The sequence below is a fragment of the Spermophilus citellus genome (genome assembly GCF_964194105.1).
Source record: "Spermophilus citellus genome assembly, chromosome: 9".
Taxonomy (NCBI): domain Eukaryota; kingdom Metazoa; phylum Chordata; class Mammalia; order Rodentia; family Sciuridae; genus Spermophilus; species Spermophilus citellus.
This window is the reverse complement of record NC_138191.1, coordinates 6,680,250-6,702,095: the sequence shown is the minus strand read 5'-3', so window position 1 is coordinate 6,702,095 and position 21,846 is coordinate 6,680,250. Positions and strand designations below refer to the sequence as shown.

General features: G+C 45.5%; 2 protein-coding genes across 10 annotated transcripts in view; one reads left to right on the top strand and one right to left on the bottom strand.

The window, feature by feature from the left end:
- Positions 1–16,711, top strand: part of GON4L (gon-4 like) — an 86,117-nt gene extending 69,406 nt beyond the window's left edge. For 5 of the 7 annotated variants that reach the window (XM_081307892.1, XM_081307888.1, XM_081307891.1 and 2 more), the window contains 14 exons: positions 995–1,145; positions 5,286–5,402; positions 5,754–7,463; positions 7,984–8,239; positions 9,049–9,233; positions 10,659–10,856; positions 12,140–12,283; positions 12,833–12,976; positions 13,094–13,213; positions 13,825–13,938; positions 14,625–14,835; positions 15,309–15,936; positions 16,025–16,127; positions 16,534–16,711. In XM_081307892.1, the coding sequence (XP_081164018.1) occupies positions 995–1,145; positions 5,286–5,402; positions 5,754–7,463; positions 7,984–8,239; positions 9,049–9,233; positions 10,659–10,856; positions 12,140–12,283; positions 12,833–12,976; positions 13,094–13,213; positions 13,825–13,938; positions 14,625–14,835; positions 15,309–15,936; positions 16,025–16,127; positions 16,534–16,683 (4,231 nt within the window). In that variant the 3' untranslated portion in view covers positions 16,684–16,711. The other 2 variants (XM_081307889.1, XM_081307893.1) reach the window with 2 other exon arrangements.
- Positions 16,712–17,062: 351 nt separating this feature from the next.
- MSTO1 (misato mitochondrial distribution and morphology regulator 1) lies at positions 17,063–21,413 on the bottom strand. 3 transcript variants are annotated; one of them, XM_081307895.1, is made up of 14 exons: positions 21,255–21,413; positions 21,006–21,141; positions 20,258–20,327; positions 20,078–20,153; positions 19,767–19,821; positions 19,540–19,669; positions 19,271–19,388; positions 19,054–19,188; positions 18,799–18,951; positions 18,414–18,545; positions 18,155–18,339; positions 17,820–17,924; positions 17,623–17,732; positions 17,063–17,333 (listed from the first exon to the last, which is right to left on the bottom strand). In XM_081307895.1, the coding sequence occupies exons 1-14, from the start codon at positions 21,336–21,338 to the stop codon at positions 17,119–17,121; spliced, it is 1,704 nt and encodes a 567-aa protein (XP_081164021.1). In that variant the 5' UTR covers positions 21,339–21,413; the 3' UTR covers positions 17,063–17,118. The 3 variants fall into 3 exon arrangements, with proteins under 3 accessions (XP_081164021.1, XP_081164022.1, XP_081164023.1); XM_081307896.1 differs by having other exon boundaries at positions 17,063–17,330; XM_081307897.1 differs by lacking the exons at positions 19,767–19,821; positions 20,078–20,153; positions 20,258–20,327; positions 21,006–21,141; positions 21,255–21,413 and having other exon boundaries at positions 19,515–19,561.
- Between the last annotated feature and the right edge of the window lie 433 nt (positions 21,414–21,846).

Genomic DNA, 21,846 nt, shown 5'->3' with positions numbered 1-21,846 from the left:
TTGGCCACTGAGCTACATCCATAGCTCTATTTTGTATTTTTATTTATAGACAAGGTCTCACTGAGTTGCTTAGCACCTCGTTGCTGAGGCTGGCTTTGAACTCTCAATCTTCCCTACATCAGCCTTCTGAGCTGCTGGGATCACAGGTGTGTGCCCCTGAGCTCAGCTCAACCATTGAGTTTCATCCCCAGCCCTTTTGTTTGGTCTCTCAGTTTTTAATTATTATTTTTTTTTCGGGAGGAAAAGGTACTAGGGATTGAAACCAAGGGATCTTTACCACTGAGCTACTTTCCCAGCCCTATTTATTTTTTATTTTGAGACAAGGTCTCACTAAGTTGCTGAGACTGGCCTTGAATTTGTTTCTCCTGAGTTCCTTGGGTTAGAGGCATGTGCCACTGTTCCCAGCTTACTCATAGTTCTTAGAGCTTTCTAAATAGCTAAACTTTTATATAGAGTAGCCATCAACATGTATAAGAATTAGATGTAAAGAAGAGGACTGTAGGGCTGGGGATGTGGCTCAAGCGGTAGCGCGCTCACCTGGCATGCGTGCGGCCTGGGTTCGATCCTCAGCACCACATACCAACAAAGGTGTTGTGTCTGCCGAGAACTAAAAAATAAATATTAAAAAAAAAATTCTCTCTCTCTCTCTCTCTCTCTCCTCTCTCTCTCTTTTTTAAAAAAAAAAAAAAAAAAAAGGACTGTAAATTGGATACAATGGCACATGGCTATACTTCTGGTGACTTGAGAGGTTAAAGCAAGGAGGTTAAAGCCAGCCTCAGCACCTTATTGAGACCTTGTCTCAAAAAATAAAAAGGGCTAGGAATGTAGTTCAATGGTGCACTTGTAATGCATCCTTGTGTTCAATCCCTAGTACTGGAAAGCAGAAGGAAGAAAACGTAAAAAAGTGGATTGTAAAATGTATGGAGTCGTCTGGGGAGGGTTTTTAGAAGAAAGGACTGCAAGGTGAGATTTAGCCTCATTGTACCTTTCTCAGTTTGTTAGCTTTAGGATTGAAGCATTTTGAAGGGACTGAGTCTCCAAAGCCTCTAATCAGCAAGTACCTAATAACCTGCAAGACTGCCCACCAGCTGACAGTGAGAATCAAGAACCTCAACTTGAACAAAGCTCCCGACAACATCATTAAAGTGAGTGCTTCCAGAAAGCTCCATCCACTACCTCACCTGTGTGTGTCTATCCTTCTCTCTTTTTAAAAGAGGGACCTTCTTATATGTAGGACTAATTCTTCCCACGTATACACTAGATTAATTCCCTTTTTGCCCTTTTGGGGGCATTAATCCATTATTTTCCTGTGGAATACCTTCAATATTCTTATGGATATTTCCCTTAAGTATGAAGATATTCAAGTCTTAAAAGATTTCACAAATCCTTGACTCCTTCTGACCAGTCTCTGTTTCTTTCTTTTTTTTTTTAAGAGAGAGAGAATTTTAATATTTATTTTTTAGTTTTCGGTGGACACAACATCTTTCTTTATATGTGGTGCTGAGGATCGAACCCAGGCTGCGCACATGCCAGGCAAGCGCGCTACCACTTGAGCCACATCCCCAGCCTAGTCTCTGTTTCTTTTACTTTAACCTTATAAATGTAGAAAATATTCCACTTATATTCTTCCCCTTACTCTGCATATTTATTTAGATATTTATACCAAACTTCTGTATATATCAAAGGTCAAATATTTAAATGATTTAAGAGTGTTCTATGGGGGCTGGGGATGTGGCTCAAGCGGTAGCGCGCTCTCCTGGCATGCGTGCGGCCCGGGTTCGATCCTCAGCACCACATACAAACAACGATGTTGTGTCCACCAATAACTAAAAAAAATAAATATTAAAAAAATTCTCTCTCTCTCTCTCTCCCTCTATCACTCTCTCTTAAAAAAAAAAAAAAAAAAGAGTGTTCTATGAAGCTTGTTATGGAGAAAAAAAAAAGATTTTTTTTTCTGCTAACCAGCATTTTTTGGGGGAAGAATGGTGTTTATCTCCACATATAATCTAGGTAGCAAGCTTATAATTGTCACTTTTTTTTTTTTAAGTCTCTGAGACATTTTTATTTCCAATCAAAATTTCTAGATCGGGGTTGGTGGGGCTGTAGTTCTGTGGCCGAGTGCTTGCCTAACATATGTGAAGCACTGGGTTCAATCCTTAGTACCACCTAAAAATAAACAAACAAAATAAAGGTGTTCTGTCCATTTACAACTACAAAAAAAAAAAAAAATTAAAATAAATTTTCAGATCAGAGAAATAGTCTCCTTTAGGCCAATCCAGGACACAGTTATATTGAAGGTCAAAAACTCTTCTATGGTGTGTATCATTATATTGCTTCAAATACATAAACAATGTTTAGGACAATCGACTATTTAATAGTAATCAAAATTTTTTCTCAACTTCTATGATTTCTCTCTTTTTCAAAAAAATTTATCTGTTCTTTTTAGTAGAGTGTAGAGTATATTTTGACATATTATACATGCATAGAGTATAACTTCCTATTCTTGTGGTTGTACATGATGTGGAGTTACACTGGTCATGTATTCATATATGAACATAGGAAAGTTATGTCTGATTCATTGTACTATCTTTCCTATGCCCATCTCCTCTCCCTTCCCTTCATTCCCCTTGTCTAATCCAATGAACTTCTATTCTTCCCTCCACTCCCAGTTTAATTCTTTATTTTGGGTTATTTTTAGATATACATGAAGGTAGAGTATATTTTGAAATATTATACATCCATGGAGTATAACTTCCTATTCTTGTGGTTATGCATGATTTGGAGCTACACTGGTCGTGAATTCATATATGATCATAGGAGATTTATGTCTGAATCCATCTACTGTCTTTCCCATTCCTGTCCCCCATTCCCACAGTCTAATCCGGTGAACCTCCCCTGCCCCCACATTTGTGAGTCAGCATCCGCATATCAGAGAGAACTTTTGGCCTTTGGTTTTTGGGGATTGGCCTACTTCACTTAGCTTGATAGCCTCCAGTTCTATCCATTTATGAGCAAATGCCATTTGCTCATAAATGGATAGAACTGGAGGCTGTCTTCTTTATTGCTAATAGTCCATTGTGTATATGTACCACATTTTCTTTATCCATTCTTCTATTGAAGGGCACCTAGGTTGGTTCCATAGCTTAGCTATTTTGAATTGAGCTACTGTGAACATTGATGTCGCTAATCACAGTAGTGTGCTGATTTTAAGTTCTTTGGGTTTATGCCGAGAAGTGGGATAACTGGGTCAGATGGTGGTTCCATTCCAAGTTTTCTGAGGAATCTTCATACTGTTTTCCAGGGTGGTTGCACCAGTTTGCAATCCCACCAGCAATCCCCCACATCCTTGCCAATATTTATTGTTACTTGTATTATAGATAATAGCCATTCTGACTGGAGTGAGATGAAATCTCGTTGTAGTTTAAATTTGCATTTCTCTAATTGCTAGTGATATTGAACATTTTTTCCATATATTTGTTGATCATTCATATTTATTCTTCTGTGAAGTGTCTGTTCAGTTCCTTTGCCCTTTTATTGACTGGGTTATTTGGTTTTTTTTGGTGTTAAGTTGTATTCTTTTTCTTTTTCTTTTTTTTTTTTTTTTTTTTTTTTTTTTTGTCCTTGTTTGCGACATTACAGTCCATAAACCTGGGCCTTATCCTCGATGCTTTCTGCTTGATCACTCACAGGTTGTCTGTCACAATCCTCAGTGATCTTACTCTGTTTTCTGATTTGTTGCATACTGCCTTATTTAGGGCTTTATTATATCTAGATTAATGAAGTAGTTTTCTTATTGGTGTTTCTAATTCTTCTCCATTGATTCTGTCCTTCCTGTGGATGCCATAGACAGCTCTACTTCCAGGGTGTAATGATCAGCTTGCTTGGCCTGGCACACAGGCCTACTATCCTACCGCCCTCCCTGTGACATTGTCTCCTGAAATTTCTCCTCCACATTGCTTTATTTCTAGCCAGACCAATCTCTTTCGGTTCTTTAAAACATTCATGGTTTTGCCCATTTTGTAGACTTTTTTCTTCTCATGCTTCATGTAGCAAATTCTATTCCATTAAGATTCATTTTTAGGGCTGGGGTTGTGTCTCAGTGGTAGAGCACTCGCCTAGCATGCGCAAGGCCCTGGGTTTGATCCTCAGCACCACGTAAAAATAAATAAACAAAATAAAGGTATTGTGTACAATTAAATAATAATAATAATAAAAATAATAATAAAAAGATCCATTTTTAGTTATACCTGTTGCAGAAAAAACTTTTTTTGTTCAATTTTGAATTGTGTAATTTTTTTTATGAGCATCTTTGTATTTTCTTTATTATTTAGATTTTTTGTTTTTAACTTTGGTACCAGAGATTGAACCCAAGGTTGTTTAACCACTGAGCAACATCCCCAGCCCTATTTTTTAAAAATATTTTTATTAGTTGTTAATGGACCTTTATTTTATTTATTTATATGCAGTGCTGACAGTCGAACCCAGTGCCTCACACATGCTAGGCAAGCACTCTACCACACAGAGCCACAACCCCAGCAACCTCAGCCCTATTTTTATATTTATTTAGAGACAAGATCTCACTGAGTTACTTAGGGACTCCTAAATTGCTGAGGCTGGCTTTGAACTCACAATCCTCCTGCCTCAGTCACGCAAGCCACTGGGATTACCTCACCCTGCTAGAATGTTTTTTTTTTTTTTGGTCTACTTGCTTGACTGTCCCCACTAGCCTGCAAGTGAGCTCCTTGAGTATGAATTGCTTCTCTTTTTGTATGCTCAGGTTGTGGCACAGGGCTTGGCACATAGAAGGCACTCATTATATGTGGAATACATGGTGCTTCTTGTCAGAGGTTTAAATTCAGTTTTCCTTTCCATTTACTCTTAAAACAGGACTGCCACAGTCTTTTTTCTTTCCCTTCCCTTCTAATGCCCTTCACACAATCATTTACCTAAAAGGAAGCTTTCATGTGTCCAAGATGACAGTTAAGATTCTGTTATTGCAGCTGCTAAGTAGGAGCAAATCTCATGTAAGATATTCTGACCATGTGTTTCCTTGACCTTAACTTTTTTCCCCCTTCCTGGTATCTGGAATGGAAATTGTCAGGTGGGAAAGATCAAGTAATTATATAATCATTATTAGTTATAGATGAGTTTAATTTGAAATGCAGAAACATTCAGCATATGCTACTGGTGTGTGTGCTTGTGTACCCAATACCCACCCCATGCCCCAGCCTGACAGAGGGTGATGTTTCTGGAAGGAATATAACTCATACTTTATTTATACTCAGTTTTATAAGAAGACCAAACAGCTGCCAGTACTAGTAAAGTGCTGTGAGGAGATCCAGCCCCATCAGTGGAAGCCACCTGTAGAGAGGGAAGAACACCGGCTCCCATTCTGGCTAAAGGTACAGTTCTCCTTCTCAAAGTCTGTAGAGGGCTACTTTAAGGTTCTAATATTTGAGTCATAAAACTAGGACTTAAGAAACCTTCCTTGTTCACCCTTCCTTCCTTTCCTCCCTTCCTCCAGCTGATTTTATAGCCTTTTTCAAATAACAGATTTTCTAAAGGAAACTCAGAGAAGAGGTATGTAGAATGTATGATTAGAATGAGGTCATCCTAAAAATTTGATATGCAGAAAAACCCTTCTTCTTCAAGTTATCTTGAAACTGTTTGAAAGGTTCCTAAAATGAAGAAAGCCCTATTTTTCTCACCAGATTCTGACATGTGCTTGATCAGAGTATTCTTGTTTCCAATAGGCCAGTCTGCCATCTATCCAGGATGAACTGCGGCACATGGCTGATCGTGCTAGAGAGCTAGGAAATGTGACTGGAACCACTGAGATCAAAGCAGAACAAGACCTTGAAAAAGCCAGATCAGAGTTGGGAAGTGAAACTCAGTACCCACTGCTGTTGCCCAAGGGTGTAGTACTGAAACTGAAGCCAGTTGCTGACCGTCTTTCCAGGAAGGCTTGGAGACAGAAGCGGTCATCGGTCTTGAAGCCCCTCTTGATCCGACCCAGCCCCTCTCTCCAGCCTAGTTTCAACCCTGGGAAAACACCAGCCAGGTCAACTCAATGCGAAGCCCCTCCAAGCAAAATGGTTGTTCGCTTCCCTCACCTTATCCAGCCAGCCACTGTCTTACAGCCAGTTTCAGGTGTCCCTACACTGGGGGTCACTGGGGACGACAGTTTTGAGTCTCCTGTAGCAATGTCTACCGTTCCCCCTAAGGCTAGGACTGGCTTCCCTCTGTCTGAGCCACAGACCTTGCTCTCCTCTGCCCCTGTGCCCAAAGTAATGCTGCCTGCACTTGCCCCTTCTAAGTTTCGAAAGCCATGTGTGAGACGGAAACCCTCAAGAAGAAAGGGGACCAAGGCCTCTCCCTGTCTGAAAACTGCCCACCTCATCCACCCTGCACCTGTTATCTTTACTGTTCCTGCCACCACTGTGAAGGTGGTGAGCCTTGCCAGTGGCTGTAATGTAATCCAGCCTGTCAATGCAGCTGTGGCCCCAAGTCCCCAGACCATTCCTATCACCACCCTCCTGGTCAACCCTACTTCCTTTTCCTGTCCATTGAACCAGCCTCTTGTGGCCTCCTCCATCTCACCCTTAATTGTTTCTGGCAATTCTGTGAATCTTCCTCCTGTACCATCCACCCCTGAAGATAAGGCCCAAAGGAATGTGGACATTGCTTGTCCTTTGACTGAAAGGAAAAATGCCTTTCAAACCCTGGAACCCAAATTAGAACCCCAGGAACTAGCTCCTTTGTGTGCTGCTGTCTTCCCCAAGGAGGAGCACAGCCCAGGGCCAATGCCAGCAGATGGAGAAAGCCAGGAGGCACTGTTGGAGAACAGTGCCTATCGCTGGACTCTTGTGAAAACAGAGGAGGGGAGGCAGGCTCTGGAGCCAGTGCCTCAAGGCTTCCAAGAATCTCTAAAGTCTCCGTGTGAGGATTTAAAGACAATCATCAAGATGGAACCTGAAGACCCTGGGGAGGAGATCTCCAGTAGGTCCACCGAGCAGGACGTTTGTAATGAAATCAAAGAAGAGCAGCTTTTGGAATTGGACACTGGTTCCCTAAGGGAAGAGTTGAGTGATGCTAGAGAGGTGAAGAAACAGGTGGGCCAGCAGGAAGAGGAGGAGAGGAGACAGTCAGCTCAACCCCCTGCCACTTGGCAAGCGCCTACTGCCCAGGGAAACACCGGGGGAGACATGAACAAAGGGTCTCCAAAGAATGTGCCCTCCTCCATGGACCCTGACATGGTGCTAAGCAGTCCCCCAGGGAAGCCTGAAGACTCATCCAGTGTTGATGGCCACTCAGTGGGGACCCCAGCTGGGCCAGAAACTGGGGGAGAGAAGGATGGGCCAGAGGAAGAGGAAGAAGAAGACTTTGATGACCTCACCCAAGATGAGGAAGATGAGATGTCATCGGCTTCTGAGGAATCTGTGCTTTCTGTCCCTGAACTACAAGTAAGAGCCAGGGAATACTTTTAAAAGATTTGGGGACTCAGTAGTATGTTTAATTTATTGACACGCCATCTGCTTGCTTATTCTTATCTACAAATTGTTCCAAATCGGTTTGTATTTGGCTTTTGAATGTAGGACATAGTTTTGGGATTGAGGTTGAGGGAAAGGGTAGAATTTCACTCATTATGTTTGAGCTAAACTCATTAAAACATTAAATTGAATCACTTGAGCACACTTAAATCCCTAGCATTTAAAGCCCTGGGTTTGACCTCCAACAATACAGAAAAGAAGGGAGAAAAAAAATTAAAAACAAGTGTGGATGGTGGCAAAGGAAAACTTATCTTAAGGGAATAGAGAACCCTTTCAAAAGGCACATTCTTCTCTCCTCTTCTCTCAGGCCCATTTCCTAAGCCAGGGAGTAGTGGGCCCATTGGTTAACCTCAGACTCTCCTGAGACAGCTCTATGCTTCAGCATTTGGGAGCTACCAGGAGCCCTTATAAACACTCTTTTGGGGGATGGCAGGAAACAATGGAGAAGCTGACTTGGCTGGCATCTGAAAGGCGCATGAGTCAGGAGGGTGAGTCTGAGGAAGAGAACTCCCAGGAGGAGAACTCTGAGCAGGAAGAAGAGGAGGAAGAAGAAGCTGAAGGAATGGAAAATCTACAGAAAGAGGATGAGATGACCGATGAAGCAGTTGGAGATGCTGCTGAGAAGCCCCCTTCCACCTTGGCCTCCCCAAAGACTGCTCCAGAAGTGGAGACCAGCAGAACCCCACCAGGTGAGAGTGGCAGGCCTGTGCCTAGAGTCAGGTCTCACTGGGCCTCATTGTGAGGGTGTGCAGAGTGGGTTGCTTACAAATCAGCTGGATGATTCTAGAGGAAATCTTCTGAATCTTTCCTGTAGCCTCCCTTCCCCCAAACAGATGTTTAATGTGGTACCTTTGCAGAAAAGAGATGATTAGAAAATTTTGATTCTCATCAGCCTCAGGATTTGTAATAGTTTGTTCTGAGTTTTCAAACTGTTTCTTCCCTCGTTTATCATGGATGAGGCAAAGAGCTGTGTGTATCAGAAAACACTGCTTGTTTCCTCATCAAGTCTCTTGGGAGCCCAGCATAAAGCCACACTTACTTTTAGACTTCCTTTCTCAAGATGTGGCTTGCCAGGTGTGGTGGCACATAATTGTAATCCCAGCTGCTGAGGAGGCTGAGGCAGGGGGATCAAAGCTTGACGACATCCTGGGCAACTTAATGAGATCCCATCTCATAATAAAAAGGTCTGGAATGTAGCTCAGTGGTAGAGCACCCTTCATTCCCCACTACCACAAAAGCAAAAAACCAAACATACAAAAAAAAAAAAAAATACCCTGAAACTCCTCTCCTTATTGTCCTAGTTAACCCACTTCTGCTGGAGCCTCCGCATGGAGCCGACTTGATAGAGGCCAACTTGCCTCTCCTACCACTTCCCCGCCACTCTTTTCCCAAGTTGCTCTGTGACATTGACTAGGATTGGAGAGGGGGCACATGTGGTAGATGGGAGGAGTAGAGGTTGCAGGGACCAAGAAACAATCCTTTTCATATGTACTCTAAGGAGAAAGCATCAAAGCTGCTGGAAAGGCCCGGAGCAATCATCGAGCTCGCAACAAGCGAGGAAGTCGGGCTCGGGCCAGCAAGGACACCTCCAAGCTGCTGTTGCTCTACGATGAGGACATTCTTGAGCGGGATCCACTGAGGGAGCAGAAGGACTTGGCCTTTGCCCAGGCTTATCTGACTAGGGTAGGCAAATGCTGTTTCTGTTACTGTTAGTCCCTATGAATGTGGTTGCTTCTCCTTTAAGGGAGATGCTTTATTTATTTATTTATTTAGTTTGTTTGTTTTTGGTACTGGGGATTTTACCTGGGGTGCTTAACCACTAAGCCACATCCCACCTCTTCTTGTTTTTGTTTTTAAATTTAGAGACAGTCTTTTAAGTTGCTTAGGGCTTCTCTAAGTTACTGAGGCTGCTTTGAACTTGTGATCTTCCTCCCTCAGCTGCCTGAGCTGCTGGGATTACAGGTGTGTGCCACCTTGCCTGGCAAGGGAGATGTTTTAAAAATGAAGTTTGAGGGGCTGGGGTTGTGGCTCAGTGGAAGAGTACTTGCCTAGCATGTGTGAGGCACTGGCTTTGATCCCTGGCACCACATAAAAAATAATAATAATAATAATAAAATCAGGTTATTGTATCCATCTACAACTAAAAAAAAAAACAGTAAAAAAAATGAAAAATGAAGTCTGGGGTTGAGGGCATAACTCAGTGGTAGAGCACTCACCTAGCATACACAAAGCCCTGGGTTCTATCCCCAGTATTGCAAAGAAGAAAAAAGATGTTTTGTTTTTGTTTTTGTTTTAAAGACTATACAGCTGGCATTGTCTGTCTTTGCCTTAGCTTTCCTGGAACTACCAAAAGAGCTCTTGTGAGAGAGCCAAAGGCACAGAGCTTAGTGTGAGTTGATGATTAACACCAAAAATAATCCCCTTTTGCGCAGATTTTGAGAGGGGGAGTGATACCTTATCATCAGTAGAACATTGTGTCTTTACTAGCTATGGAGTAATAAAAACCTTCACTGAGCCCTTTGGCCTGAGAAAAAAGACAGCTGGTACACTGGCCAGAGAGCAGATTTCAGGGAAGTACCTTGGTCTTCAGATGGGAGCCCACCTGTGTTTAGTTGTGCCTTAGTAGCTGTCTTCTCTTTCAGTAACTAGCTGGTTCCTTTATCCTCCCAGCAAAGGAAGGTAGTAGCAGCATAGTTGAGGCTTTTTCTTATCTCCCAGCGTTCAACTAACATTTCAAATGTATGTATTATGTGCCCTCAGATGACACTATGCTGAAAATACGAAACACTCCTTTTCTATATCATTATGGGACCGAAATCAGGAAGGAGAACTTAGAGCCTAGAGAAAAGCATTATCGGTTTTGAAGTCAGGGTTCTGGCCTCTGGAAATGAAGGTTTTCCTGTTGCCCACTATCAGAAAAAGAACTCTACCTTGCTCATTTCTGTGTGTCTTCTATTAACCATCAGATCTGAAAACGTGTTCAGGGCCTTGCTTCTGAAGGATACTTCTTGGAGCTCTTTTATTATGACCTCTCTTTCTCCCTTGTATCCTTACTTCTTCTTGGGGCCCAAGGAAAGGGTGCTCATGATTGGAAGTCTCCCTGTGTAGGTACGAGAAGCCCTACAGCATATCCCTGGCAAGTACGAAGACTTTCTTCAAGTCATCTATGAATTTGAGTCGAGCACCCAGAGGCAGACTGCTGTGGATCTCTACAAAAGCTTGCAAATTCTGCTCCAAGACTGGCCTCAACTGTTGAAGGACTTTGCTGCTTTCCTGTTACCTGAGCAAGCTTTGGCCTGTGGATTAGTAAGTTGATGGGCAGAAACAGTACACAGGACTCCTAAGTCAGAGTGACGGGGGTCGGATGAAGTCAAGTAAGACTGTCCCAGTCTCTTGACTGCTTCCAGACAGGCCTATCCCTTGCCCCTTGCCCCTTTCCCCTTGCCTCCCTCTTCGGGAGATGCTCTCTCCAACCCCATTCTTCCATTTTCTTTACTTGGGAAATGAGAGCATTTTACTTTGAGTTGCCAGTGGAGACCTTAGGTAAGTCATGTGCTCTCTGCTCCTCACAGTTGTATAACAGGCATTCTTTTAATAAATGTTTATGGAATGTCAGGCAAAGTTTCAGGTGCTATGAATATAGCATTTTTTAAAAAAAAATCCCTACCCTCATGGAACTTACATTTTCATGGGGAAACTCAGGTGATAATATGTACAATATATAAATTTTGCTACATCTATGTTATGAAAATAAAATGAATATAGACGGGCGCTGTGGCACATGCCTGTAATCCCAGTGGCTCCGGAGGCTGAAGCAGGAGGATCATGAGTTCAAAGCCAGCCTCAGCAAAAGCGAGTCTCTAAGCAACTCAGAGAGACCCTGTCTCTGAATAAAATACAAAATGGTGCTGAGGGTGTGGCTCAGTGGTTGAATACCCCTGAGTTCAATCCCCGGTACCAAAAAAAAAAAAAAAAAAAAAAAAAAGCAGTGAATAGAATTTAGAATATAATGGTTTATAGAAAACTAAAGAAAAGGGGACAAGTGAGTTGTAAGTAAAGGGAATGGGCTATGTTGGCAAGGCCCCTGCAGTAAGATGATATTTGCAATGTTGACAAATAAGCATGAGGGATATTCCTGTAGCCCTGGGCTTTTTTTCTAAGGGTGACAATAGGAATAAAGGGAATATGAGGGCATTCTGATAGTCTTATGGCAACTAAATGACATTGGAGTGATCATATAATGTTCATCTTCTCTTCTGACATTATTGTGAGGATCAGATGAACATATATGCTAAAATTCTTTGTAAATTGTGAAGTACCATGTGAGAGTGTGTGTTTGATTTCACAACCCATAAAATAATAAACAACTTGAGACATGCACATCTCTTGAATCTTTCATTCACATCTTAGTTTTCTTAAGTTGGTAGATGCCAGGGGCCCAAGGTAGTTGGGTGTTAGAATTTATTAAATAGAGTCCTGTCATCCCCTAAGCCTGCAGGTCATTGCTCTTAGTTCTCATCCATAGGGCCCTCAAGTCCTGTTCTAGATGTGTGGGTGACTCCTCTCTTGCCCTCCTTCCACTTTGGTAGTTTGAGGAGCAGCAGGCTTTTGAGAAGAGTCGCAAGTTCCTTCGGCAGCTGGAGATTTGCTTTGCAGAGAACCCTTCCCATCACCAGAAGATCATCAAGGTCCTCCAGGGCTGTGCAGACTGTCTTCCTCAGGAGATCACTGAGGTATTCCTTCCTGTCCTGTTTCCTTACTATCGTCATTTTGACCTCAGGCCCTTCCCTTTTCTTTCTCCTTAACCTGTTCCATATCCTTTTGCTCCTGGAGTACCAGGGACTCCTGGAGGAGATGAAGAAGGTAGGGGTTTCTTAGGTTTACTTAAAGCATAAAGCATAAGGACAGAGAGGCTGGCCACTCAAATCCAGAGCCTGACTGACCCTCAGGGGTTCAGGCATGCTTTCAGTGCCCCGGAAGGGATGTTCCAGGAAGGAGGTGATGAGACCTGGAAGGGATTCAGCCTCCTTCCTCCACTTGAGCTCTACCCTAGCTGGGGACCAGTCAGGCAGCAGTAAAGAGTGCTATCTTTGGGAATCACATCTGTGACTAACACTCCTCTCCTGTGGGTGAGCAAGCAGAGAGAAGTTTGACAATTCTTACTTATCAAAGAGAGGCCTCCATGTGTCTAGGAAAGCAGAATGTAGGAGTGGAGAGAGTGGTTTGAGGGGTGGTCTGGGGAGGCTCTGGAGACCCATCTTTGCCTCTACAATTTTACTCAGCTCAAGACACAGATGTGGCAGCTCCTCAAGGGCCACGACCACTTACAGGATGAGTTCTCTGTCTTCTTTGACCATCTGCGCCCAGCAGCTAGCCGGATGGGTGACTTTGAAGAGATCAACTGGACTGAGGAGAAGGAGTATGAGGTACAGGCCCTGAGGCTGCCCTAGGGGTGTGAAGGGAAATGAGGGGGTTACTTGGCGCCACCTTCAGGAGGGAAATCAGCCTAGAGTCTGCACTCAGTGGCGCCAAATTCTCCTTAGTTTGATGGCTTTGAAGAGGTAGCATTGCCTGACGTGGAAGAGGAAGAAGAACCTCCCAAGATACCCTCAGCCTCCAAGAACAAGAGAAGAAAAGAGGTTGGGGTTCAAAATCATGATAAGGTACACCAGGCTCTAAGAAATAGTTTTTTAAATCCATGATTTTTTTGTTTTGTTTTAATTATTGTATGTCTTTACTTTTTCTTGGGGAGAAACTGATTCTTAGTAGCTAAGTGATGTTGAACGACTTATTTAACCTGTATTTCAGTTTCTTCATCATGAATTGGGATAATAATGATACTTATGTCTTGGATTTATTAAGTAGAGAGTATATAGTTCAGGGAGCCTTCAATATGTACAAAGCACTCTCTCAAGGGACTTGGAAGGGGCAGGGAACTCAAGGCACAGGGAGTCAGAAACAAAGATGAGATCATATCTCACAGTGGAGCTCTCCAGGGACTGCCTCAAAATCTGTTTGACTTATATGTGTCTTGAAACATCTGGACAATTGGGATATGTGTCTTTGGGTCACTTAGAGGTTGTTTCAGGGATTCATAATAGGCTTCAATCCAGGTTGGGCATTGATTTTCCCAGGCAACGTAATGAGATGGTGTGTTATGAAAGAGAAAGGGGAGGAGGTAGCGGGAAGGGACCTCTTCAGATGGCTCACAGCCCAGCTTCCTCTTATAGTACTGAAAATACATGATTGCTAATCAAGCCCAGGTATCTCCTAGGAGACTGAGTGGACAGATGGGGCCAAGGACTGTTCCTGTTCCTGCCATGAAGGAGGCCCTGATTCCAAGCTTAAGAAGAGCAAGAGGAGAAATTGTAGCCACTGTAGCACGAAGGTGAGGAAGGTACCAGGGTGTTAGGACTCAGGGTATCAAGAGACATCAGGGCAACTCTAGGACATGCTTTCTGAGGTATTGCTTGCTACCACAGACTTGAACCTTCTTGAATTCTTAAAACAATAACATCTACAAATAACAAGCAGTATACACATAAGTGTACATACGTAAAATAAATAGAATCTTTTAGAAGTACATGATGGATCTTGCTTTTTTTTTTTTTTTTTTTTTTTTGTAGAGAGACACACAATGTCTTTGTTTATTACTTTATTTTTTTATGTGATGCTAAGGATTGAACCAGTGCCTCACACAAGTACTCTACCGCTGAGCTAGAGCCCCAGCTCCTGGATTTTGCATTCTAAAGAGAATTCTGTAAGGCAAGCTTTTGGAATTGGAAAAGAAAAAAAGTCACAGTTTGAATATTTCCTTCTTATTTTTTAATGAAATAAACCAGGAATGTAGATTCTTAAGATCATTCTGGTTCTTTAGAGTTGGTTGGCAGCAAAAAGGCAACCCAAGAGAGGGAGTGACGGGTGGAACCCCACACTGTACTCCGAGCCATTTAAATGTCCCTGGAGCCTGTACATATTTGTTGACTTGCTAAGCAGCGGGACAGGGCTTCTTTTTGGTGGGTCCTCGAGACATAGGAGGTTTGGATGCGCTTGACCAGAGAGCCATCCCTGCAGGTCTGTGACAGCAAATCCTACAAGAGCAAGGAGCTCCATGAGTTGGTGGGCAGCAGCCCCCACCGAGAGGCCAGTCCTATGCCTGGTGCTAAGGAAGCAGGGCAGGGCACGGATGTGGTGGAAGAGGAAGCCCCCGAGGAGCAGGAGAGCACTGAAGTAACCCAGAGCAGGACTGGCAGGACCAGCAGGAAGGGAGAGGCGTCCATTCCAGGTGAGTGATCTCACTGCTGGCCCTTCTCCCCTTAATTCTGTTTCATTCTCATAATTCAAGCAGGAACCTCTGAGCCTGGATGAGGAGCAGAATTTCCAGGAGTGGACATAGCCTCTCTCTGGTAGACCGACGGAACTCTACTCCTACTCTGCCTGCATTTTCTCTTCTAAGGCTTTATTTCTCTTGGAGAATCAAGAGTGCTGTTGAGTCCACATGCTACAGCATTCTCTTTCTGTGTTTAATTCTGAAGCCCTTCCCCTTATATACAAATCCTTTCACTTACATTCTAATGGCTGGATCCTTATCAGCTTGGTATCCTTGTGTCAGTGACTTTACCCCTCATCTGCAACCCACTCTTTCCAGTGGAAACTTTATCACAGTAGCTCACCACAATGTCTCTCTGGTAGTTTTCAGGCCCTGGGTGCATCCTGATCCTGTCCATAGCCTCAGATATTTTTAATTTTCATCCAAAGCAGGATTATTAGTGGGAAGCAGTTTTTCATGCCCTCAAGAAGTGACCCTTACACAACAGCTTCTGGACAGCCCACCACCTTGCTCACCAGAGACTCCTCAGCTTCCCCCACAAACTGGAGCTGTACTGCACCCTGGAAGGAAGAACCAGGCTGGGCCTGAGATTCTTTCCTGCCCCAGTGCACATTCTGGACTTCAGAATGAAGGGGAAGGCCAAAAGGTGGTAGGTGACTCGGAGGATTCCATGCTGGTTTGGGATGCATCAGAAACTGAAAAATTACCTACTGCTGCTGAGACCCCTGCTTCCTTCCTGAGTCCTGTTTCCTCAAGGACCAGAGATGTAGGGAGAAGACATGTGTCTGGGAAACCAGATACTCAAGAGAGCTGGAAGCCCTCAAGTAGAGCTGAGGTGAAGACAGTAAACCGGATGTCTCCCGTCCCTGAATCTTCATCAGGAATTGACACCTCAAAGGCTTCTCCTGAAGCCCCAGGAGGGGTTTTGGCTAAAGACAGTGGAATACAGGGCAGGGGTCCAGAGTGGGAGCAGCAGCCAAAAGCCACAGAAGCTACAGTTTGTGCCAACAACAGCAAGGTCAGCTCCACTGGGGAGAAGGTTGTCCTATGGACAAGGTAGGTGAGGATATGGGAAGTATTTGAGAAGAGTATAGAACACATCCATGAGGCTCTACAGGATTAATCCTGTTTGTGTGGGTTACAGGGAAGCTGATCGTGTGATTCTCACCATGTGCCAGGAGCAAGGAGCACAGCCACAGACCTTTAGCATCATCTCTCAGCAGCTGGGAAATAAGACCCCTGCTGAGGTAAGTGTGTGAGAGTGTGTGTGTGAAGGTGGGGATGTCCTGTTTGAGCCTCAAGCCCAGAGGAACCAAGAAGGTATGGCAAGGAGGGGAAGGGGTACCAACTGGAGAGAGAAGGGCTTTGTTAAGGGTGACCTCAGGGCCTGACTTCTTGGGTGGTGGTGATTCTAGAAAAGAAAGGGCATTGAATTCAGAGGTAGAATCTGGTTTCCATTACTAGTTGTTTTGGGGAGTATAACTTTGGGGAAATATTTAGTCCCTGGAGTTTCCTTATGTAGAAGGAGGACATAGTTCTCACAACCTTACTGTGTAAACAAATACAAAAGTTTTAAAAATTGGTACCTGGAGCTTGATAATATCACAGTGTTACCAACTGGGAACAGTGAACGCAGCCCTTCTCCTGTGCCAGGTTGCCCACCGTTTCCGAGAACTCATGCAGCTCTTCCACACGGCCTGTGAGGCCAGCTCTGAGGATGAGGACGATGCGACCAGCACCAGCAACACGGACCAACTATCTGATCATGGGGACTTGTTCTCTGAGGAGGATGCAGATGAGTGAGACTCTGGGGACACGTGGAATTATCACATAGGACCAGCCCAGCAGGCCCCTGCACTCCAGGAGAGGCTGCTTGTACTTTGCTTGTGCTGTCCTTGAGCTCTGCAGATGGAACTAGAGAGCAGAGCTGAGGACACGGACACACCAAGGCTGGAGGTGGGCTCCACATCCTGGGCCTCATTCAGGATCTTTCATGAAGAACTTATAAATCCACTCTGTAAATAGCATCAAGGGACAGTGGGGCTTACTCGATAGTTTTCTTTTTCTGATGGTACATATTTATTGTTCTGTGATCTACTCACAGTGTTTCCAAGTGTAATAAATGCCTGTGTCGTGTTGCCAGTCCCAAGACACTAAGCTCCTCTGCCTGAGGACACTGGGCTCTTAAATTCAGCAGCTTTTATTGCCAACTAGCTCTGGCCCTACCCCCGCCCCACTCTAGTCCGTGAGGCCGCCACCATCCTGGTAGCACTGGGCCAGACTGTGGAGCTCCTGCAGCAACTCCTCCATCTCATCCTGTTCCACCCCAGCATCCAAGAAGCTGGCCCAGCGTCGCAGGTCCAGTTTGGTGAGCTCTGTGGCCAAGCCTCCTAGGGTCTGGTGCAAGGACGAAGAGGAGCACAGAGCCCCAAACACTGGGATGCTGTGCACTGCTGTGGAGGAAGAGAGTAGTGAGACCAAATGGATCATATTCTTTCCTGGGACTCTCATGTCTATAGGGAAGTCTGGGCACTTGACAGACTTGACTGTAAAGCACACTCAGTGAATTTTGTTTGCTGTCCCCTTAGTATATCAGTACTCCTGAGGAAGAACACTTCTCAGGAGCTCTAGGGCAATAAAGAAATGTTTTAACTGTGAACATTTTAAGCACTCTTAATCCAGGAAGGGAGAGTAAAACTGCTCCCACGCTTGATATCTTAGGTTTCTTCACCTCCTACGTACCTGTGCCCCTGGGGGGACCATCCAGAACCATACCCTGCTGGCCGAGGCTTGAGAAGAGGTAGGGGTAAGGAGGAGCCACCCTGCAGGGAGTCAGCAGCAGATGGGAAGAACTGGGGACAGAGAATGGCAGTTTGGTGAGCAAGAAGTCAGAGGAGGGTGGAGGTCCTTGAGGAGGGCAGAGCAAGCATCACACTGACCTTGTGACTCTAGGCTGCTGCTGATGTAAATATTGAGCCAAGACTTCTTCTCCAGTGGTACACGCATGGAGAGGAGAAGGCAGAGGTGTCCCTGGGGTGAGCTGACTATCAGAACAAAGCCAAAACCACCTTTAGTCTGTGGCTGCTTAATAAGAACTAAGAATTCTTGGATAGAATCAGTTGGATCAGGTTGTTCATTCTTTTTTTTTTTTTTAAAGTAAGGGGGGGGGCGGTGGTGGTGGTGGTAGGAAGCAATGTTAGAATGCCCGGATATTAGGGAGAAGAGAACATAAACAAAAACCTGACGAGGGCTCCTAAGGACCAACAGTGCTCACCTGGTATGGCACGCTCTGTCTATACCTCTCAGCACCACTGACTGAGCAAAGCAGCGTGTTCCCAAGGGGTTCCCACATGCAGACAGTGGGGTCCATGGGGTGGCTCCTCCGAGCTGCACCAAGGCATCAGGGAGGGACTGGCCTGGAACCAAGGGGAAGGGGATGACTGCTCCTGCTGTCACCACCTAAAGAGCAGGAGGAGATAAGATTACAGATCTTTTTCTCAGTGCTGACCCAAGCCCCACACGGAGCTTCATACCTTTTTCCCAGAGAAGGTCAGCATATTAGCCAGGTGGACCATGGAAACTGGAGATGAACGGAGTCGATAAGGAACCGTGACTGTGTCCAGTGCTGTGGCCAGGATGGCACTACAGTGGAAGGGCAGAGTGGCCTACAAAGAGGATACAAGAGGAGCACTTAAGCCTTTGGGGCCTGGAAAAGGATGTGTGGAGGTAGGGCATTAATGACAGAGAGGTCCAGAGAGTGAAGCAAGGATGTGCTTGGCCCAAGAGTGGACAAGCACAAGACAAATCTAAGAGGCCACATCACAGCTGAGTTCAAGCTAAGTTTAAGAGACCTACTAACAGAGGCTTCTTTGGGGAACATGAGGGTCAACTGTAGTCAGAACAAACATTGAGCCTTACATCATAATGCAGGTGAGGGAAGTTGACAGGTGGCTGGGGTCGCAGGCCCAGGCTCCCACCCAAGGATAAGGGGCAGACAAAAGAGCTGTAAGCAGTCAGGTGCACCAGTCCGAATGCTGTGTTCAACAGGCGATAGATGTTTTTCTGAGGCTCCTGGTGAAATAAGGGGTGTGCATCAGGCAACTTTCTCAATGGCGACTTTTCTCTTGTTGCTCCTCCCCACTGTGACTTCTTTTTCTCCCATGTTCTACTCACCCCAAGACTGCAGGAACCAGGGATCAGGCCCCAGGTTATTATTCCCCGCCCTGAATACTCGTCTTGTAGCAACTCTGCAGCCTTGGCACCTACCCCAGAGAAACCATCATGCAGGTCACACAGGATCTGGAAGCCCTGGAGAGAAGCAAAGGATCAAAGGCAGTAGAGAACAGGATGAGAAGAATTTCTCCTTGCTGTCCACCTTGCCCACAGCTACCTGCAAGTAGTCACATTCCTCTACGTAGAAGTGCAGTCTGTCCTCCAGCTCTTCCAGATACCTGGGTTCCTTCAGGACACTCTCCCCTTGGCCAAAAGCCTCCAGCCGACCTGTTTCCCTGCCACAAACGAATAGGAGGCAAGACTTCCAATCCTCTCCCCACTCCAACTCCCAGATCTCGTTTTGGGGAAAGATGGCCTCAAAGAATCTTATCCCCAGCATTGGTGGCGGGTAAGCCTCTTGCCTCACAGCCTCTGAGGTCCCCGTACCCATCATGGTTGTACTTCTGAATCATACAGATGCTCCGGGGATGGAGATGGACTCTGAGGAAGTCTGACCAGACTCTGACACTGCTCTCCAGTGGTTTTGGAATTGCAGCAGTGGTGACTGGTGGGGGACCTGAAGAAAAAGCCAGAGAGATGTACCTTTGCCATTTTCCTTCTCTGCTTAGGTCCCCATCTGTACTGCCAAAATTTAATATCTGCAGAATTCTCACCTTTGCCATTAGGGATGGATTTGACCCTCCAGAAACCATCACTACTCCGCACTCCCTGGCACAGGTGAGAAAAATCTATATTTAGTTCCAGATACTTTAGAAGCAAAGGCTGATTTATATTCCCTGAGCATGTTGGCCATCCCTGCAGCCTCCTTCTGTTTAGGTTGAAACAATCCTTAGGAAAAGATGTGTTTTTTTCTCAAAATGCCATTCTAAGGCATTTAAGGTGATTAAAATCCTCTTTTCTCTACCCCAGTGGAGGCACTCTGTTTGTAGCATGGGGTGAAAAGGTTCAGGATAGAGGCCCTCACCTCCGCACTCAGAAGGTCCTGGAGATGAGGGTTTTTGGGATAGACTTCCTCTTTGTGTGTGGTAAGCTTCCCATGCCTTGAAAAGATTTCAAGATTAATCAAAGAAACTCATTGTGATGAGAGCTCTAGCTTCTTGTGCACATGCCTGTTCCCACCCCTTTCCATACATTAGGTACATACCAAGCTACTGCTGCGTCTAGCTGTTTGTCCCAGTAGAGTCCACTTTCCTCTTTTAGGGAGTTCAGACTGCCTGTACAGAGAGAATAGGCAATGCTTGATCAAATCCTAGGGCATCCTCTCTCTTCCCAGGGAAGGGGTAATCTTGATCTCCTGACAACCTGCTGTCAACATCCCTCCTGCACTGGCTTTCCAGGCTTTCTTAGATGCCCATTTGCGCGGGTGGGTGGGGAGCTGGTTTAGGAGAATTCATCTTTCTGATCCCAGCTTAATCAGTAGATGTGGTACTTGGAGCAAAAAAAAAAAAAAATTCCAATAGTCATACAGGAGTGTGACATTTCTTAACAAGGCAAGCAGTCTATTCTAGAGATGGCTCTTTGAGCAGAGTAAAGTTTTGCCTTCCTGCGTACCTCTGGTGTTAGAATACTCATTTCTAGTCCTTCAACCTACAATGGTTAGAGGTCATTTTGGGGGTGGGTTGGGGTGGGAGGTGGATGCTTGGGATTGAACCCAGAGGCGCTTTAACACTGAGCTACATCCCTAGTTCTTTTTTGACAGAGGGTCTCACTAAGTTGCTGAGGTGGGTCTCAACACTTGCGATCCTCCTGCTTCAGCCTCTCTAGTAGATGGAATTACAGGCGTGAACCACCACGCCTGACTATAGAGTTGTAATTTAAGAGAGTGGATGCTAGAGACTCCGGAAGCGAAATGGAAACACTTGAGCACTGGCCGACCCCTGACACCGTCTCACCCTTCAGATCCATGAGGATGAGTCGCGGCGTGTACGTTTCCTGGCCATGCAGCGTCTGGCCCGTCCGGTACAGGACGTCAGGGCACAGTTCTCCCAGGGACTCCTGGGCGCTGGTTGCTCGGCCCAGCGCAGCATCCTGGAGGAGGCACAGAGGGAGGACTGCACTTAGAGGAGGCGAGCGGCGCAGGCCGCACGTCAGGACTGTGGATCCCCAAGGATTTCGCCGGGACAGCCACTAGGAGACCTCACCTGCTGGTTCCACCAGTGCGCTCCCACGAAACCCGCAAAATGTCCCAACTGCAGCGTAAGCACCTCTCGGGCCCCGCCCGCCATGCCTCAGCACTCCACTCGGTCCCACCGCCCCGGCCAGTCCGCTCGCTGCTCCTAGCCGATTGGCTCCACAGGCCTGTGGGCGTGGCCTCGTCCACTGCATCTTATTGGTCCACAAACACGTCCCTTGCCATTGGGTAAATGGCTTCGAGACCCTGCCCATCATTCCCGCCCCTCTTCCTTGACGTGGCCCAGTCCCGCTTTCGCGTAGTTGCCCAGCGGCCCCACGGCCCCGCGACCGCAGGCTGGGCCGGAAGTCGTGCGCCGCGGCGCCAGGCTGCGGACTTTTTTTTTTTTTGATCTTGGGGATTGGACCCGGGATGTTCTACCGTGAGCTACATCCCATCCCCGGACCTTTTTATTTTTAAATTTGAGACAGGGTCTCGCTAAACTGCTGAAGCTGGTCTCGAACTTCTGACGCTCCTGCCTGAGTCGCCGTGATTACAGGCCTGCGCGTCATCGCGCATTCTTCGACGGTTTTCTTTGCGCCTCATCTGGCGCCACCAATGTC

What these genes read in the sequence shown, in the direction of transcription:
- MSTO1 (XM_081307895.1), bottom strand. Translation starts at nt 21,338, where the DNA reads ATGGCGGGCGGGGCCCGAGAGGTGCTTACGCTGCAGTTGGGACATTTT. An exon ending in CGCACTGGTGGAACCAGCAG is followed by an intron (nt 21,142 to 21,254) that starts GTGAGGTCTCCT and finishes TGCCTCCTCCAG; the next exon opens with GATGCTGCGCTGGGCCGAGC. An exon ending in CATCCTCATGGATCTGAAGG is followed by an intron (nt 20,328 to 21,005) that starts GTGAGACGGTGT and finishes CTCTCTGTACAG; the next exon opens with GCAGTCTGAACTCCCTAAAA.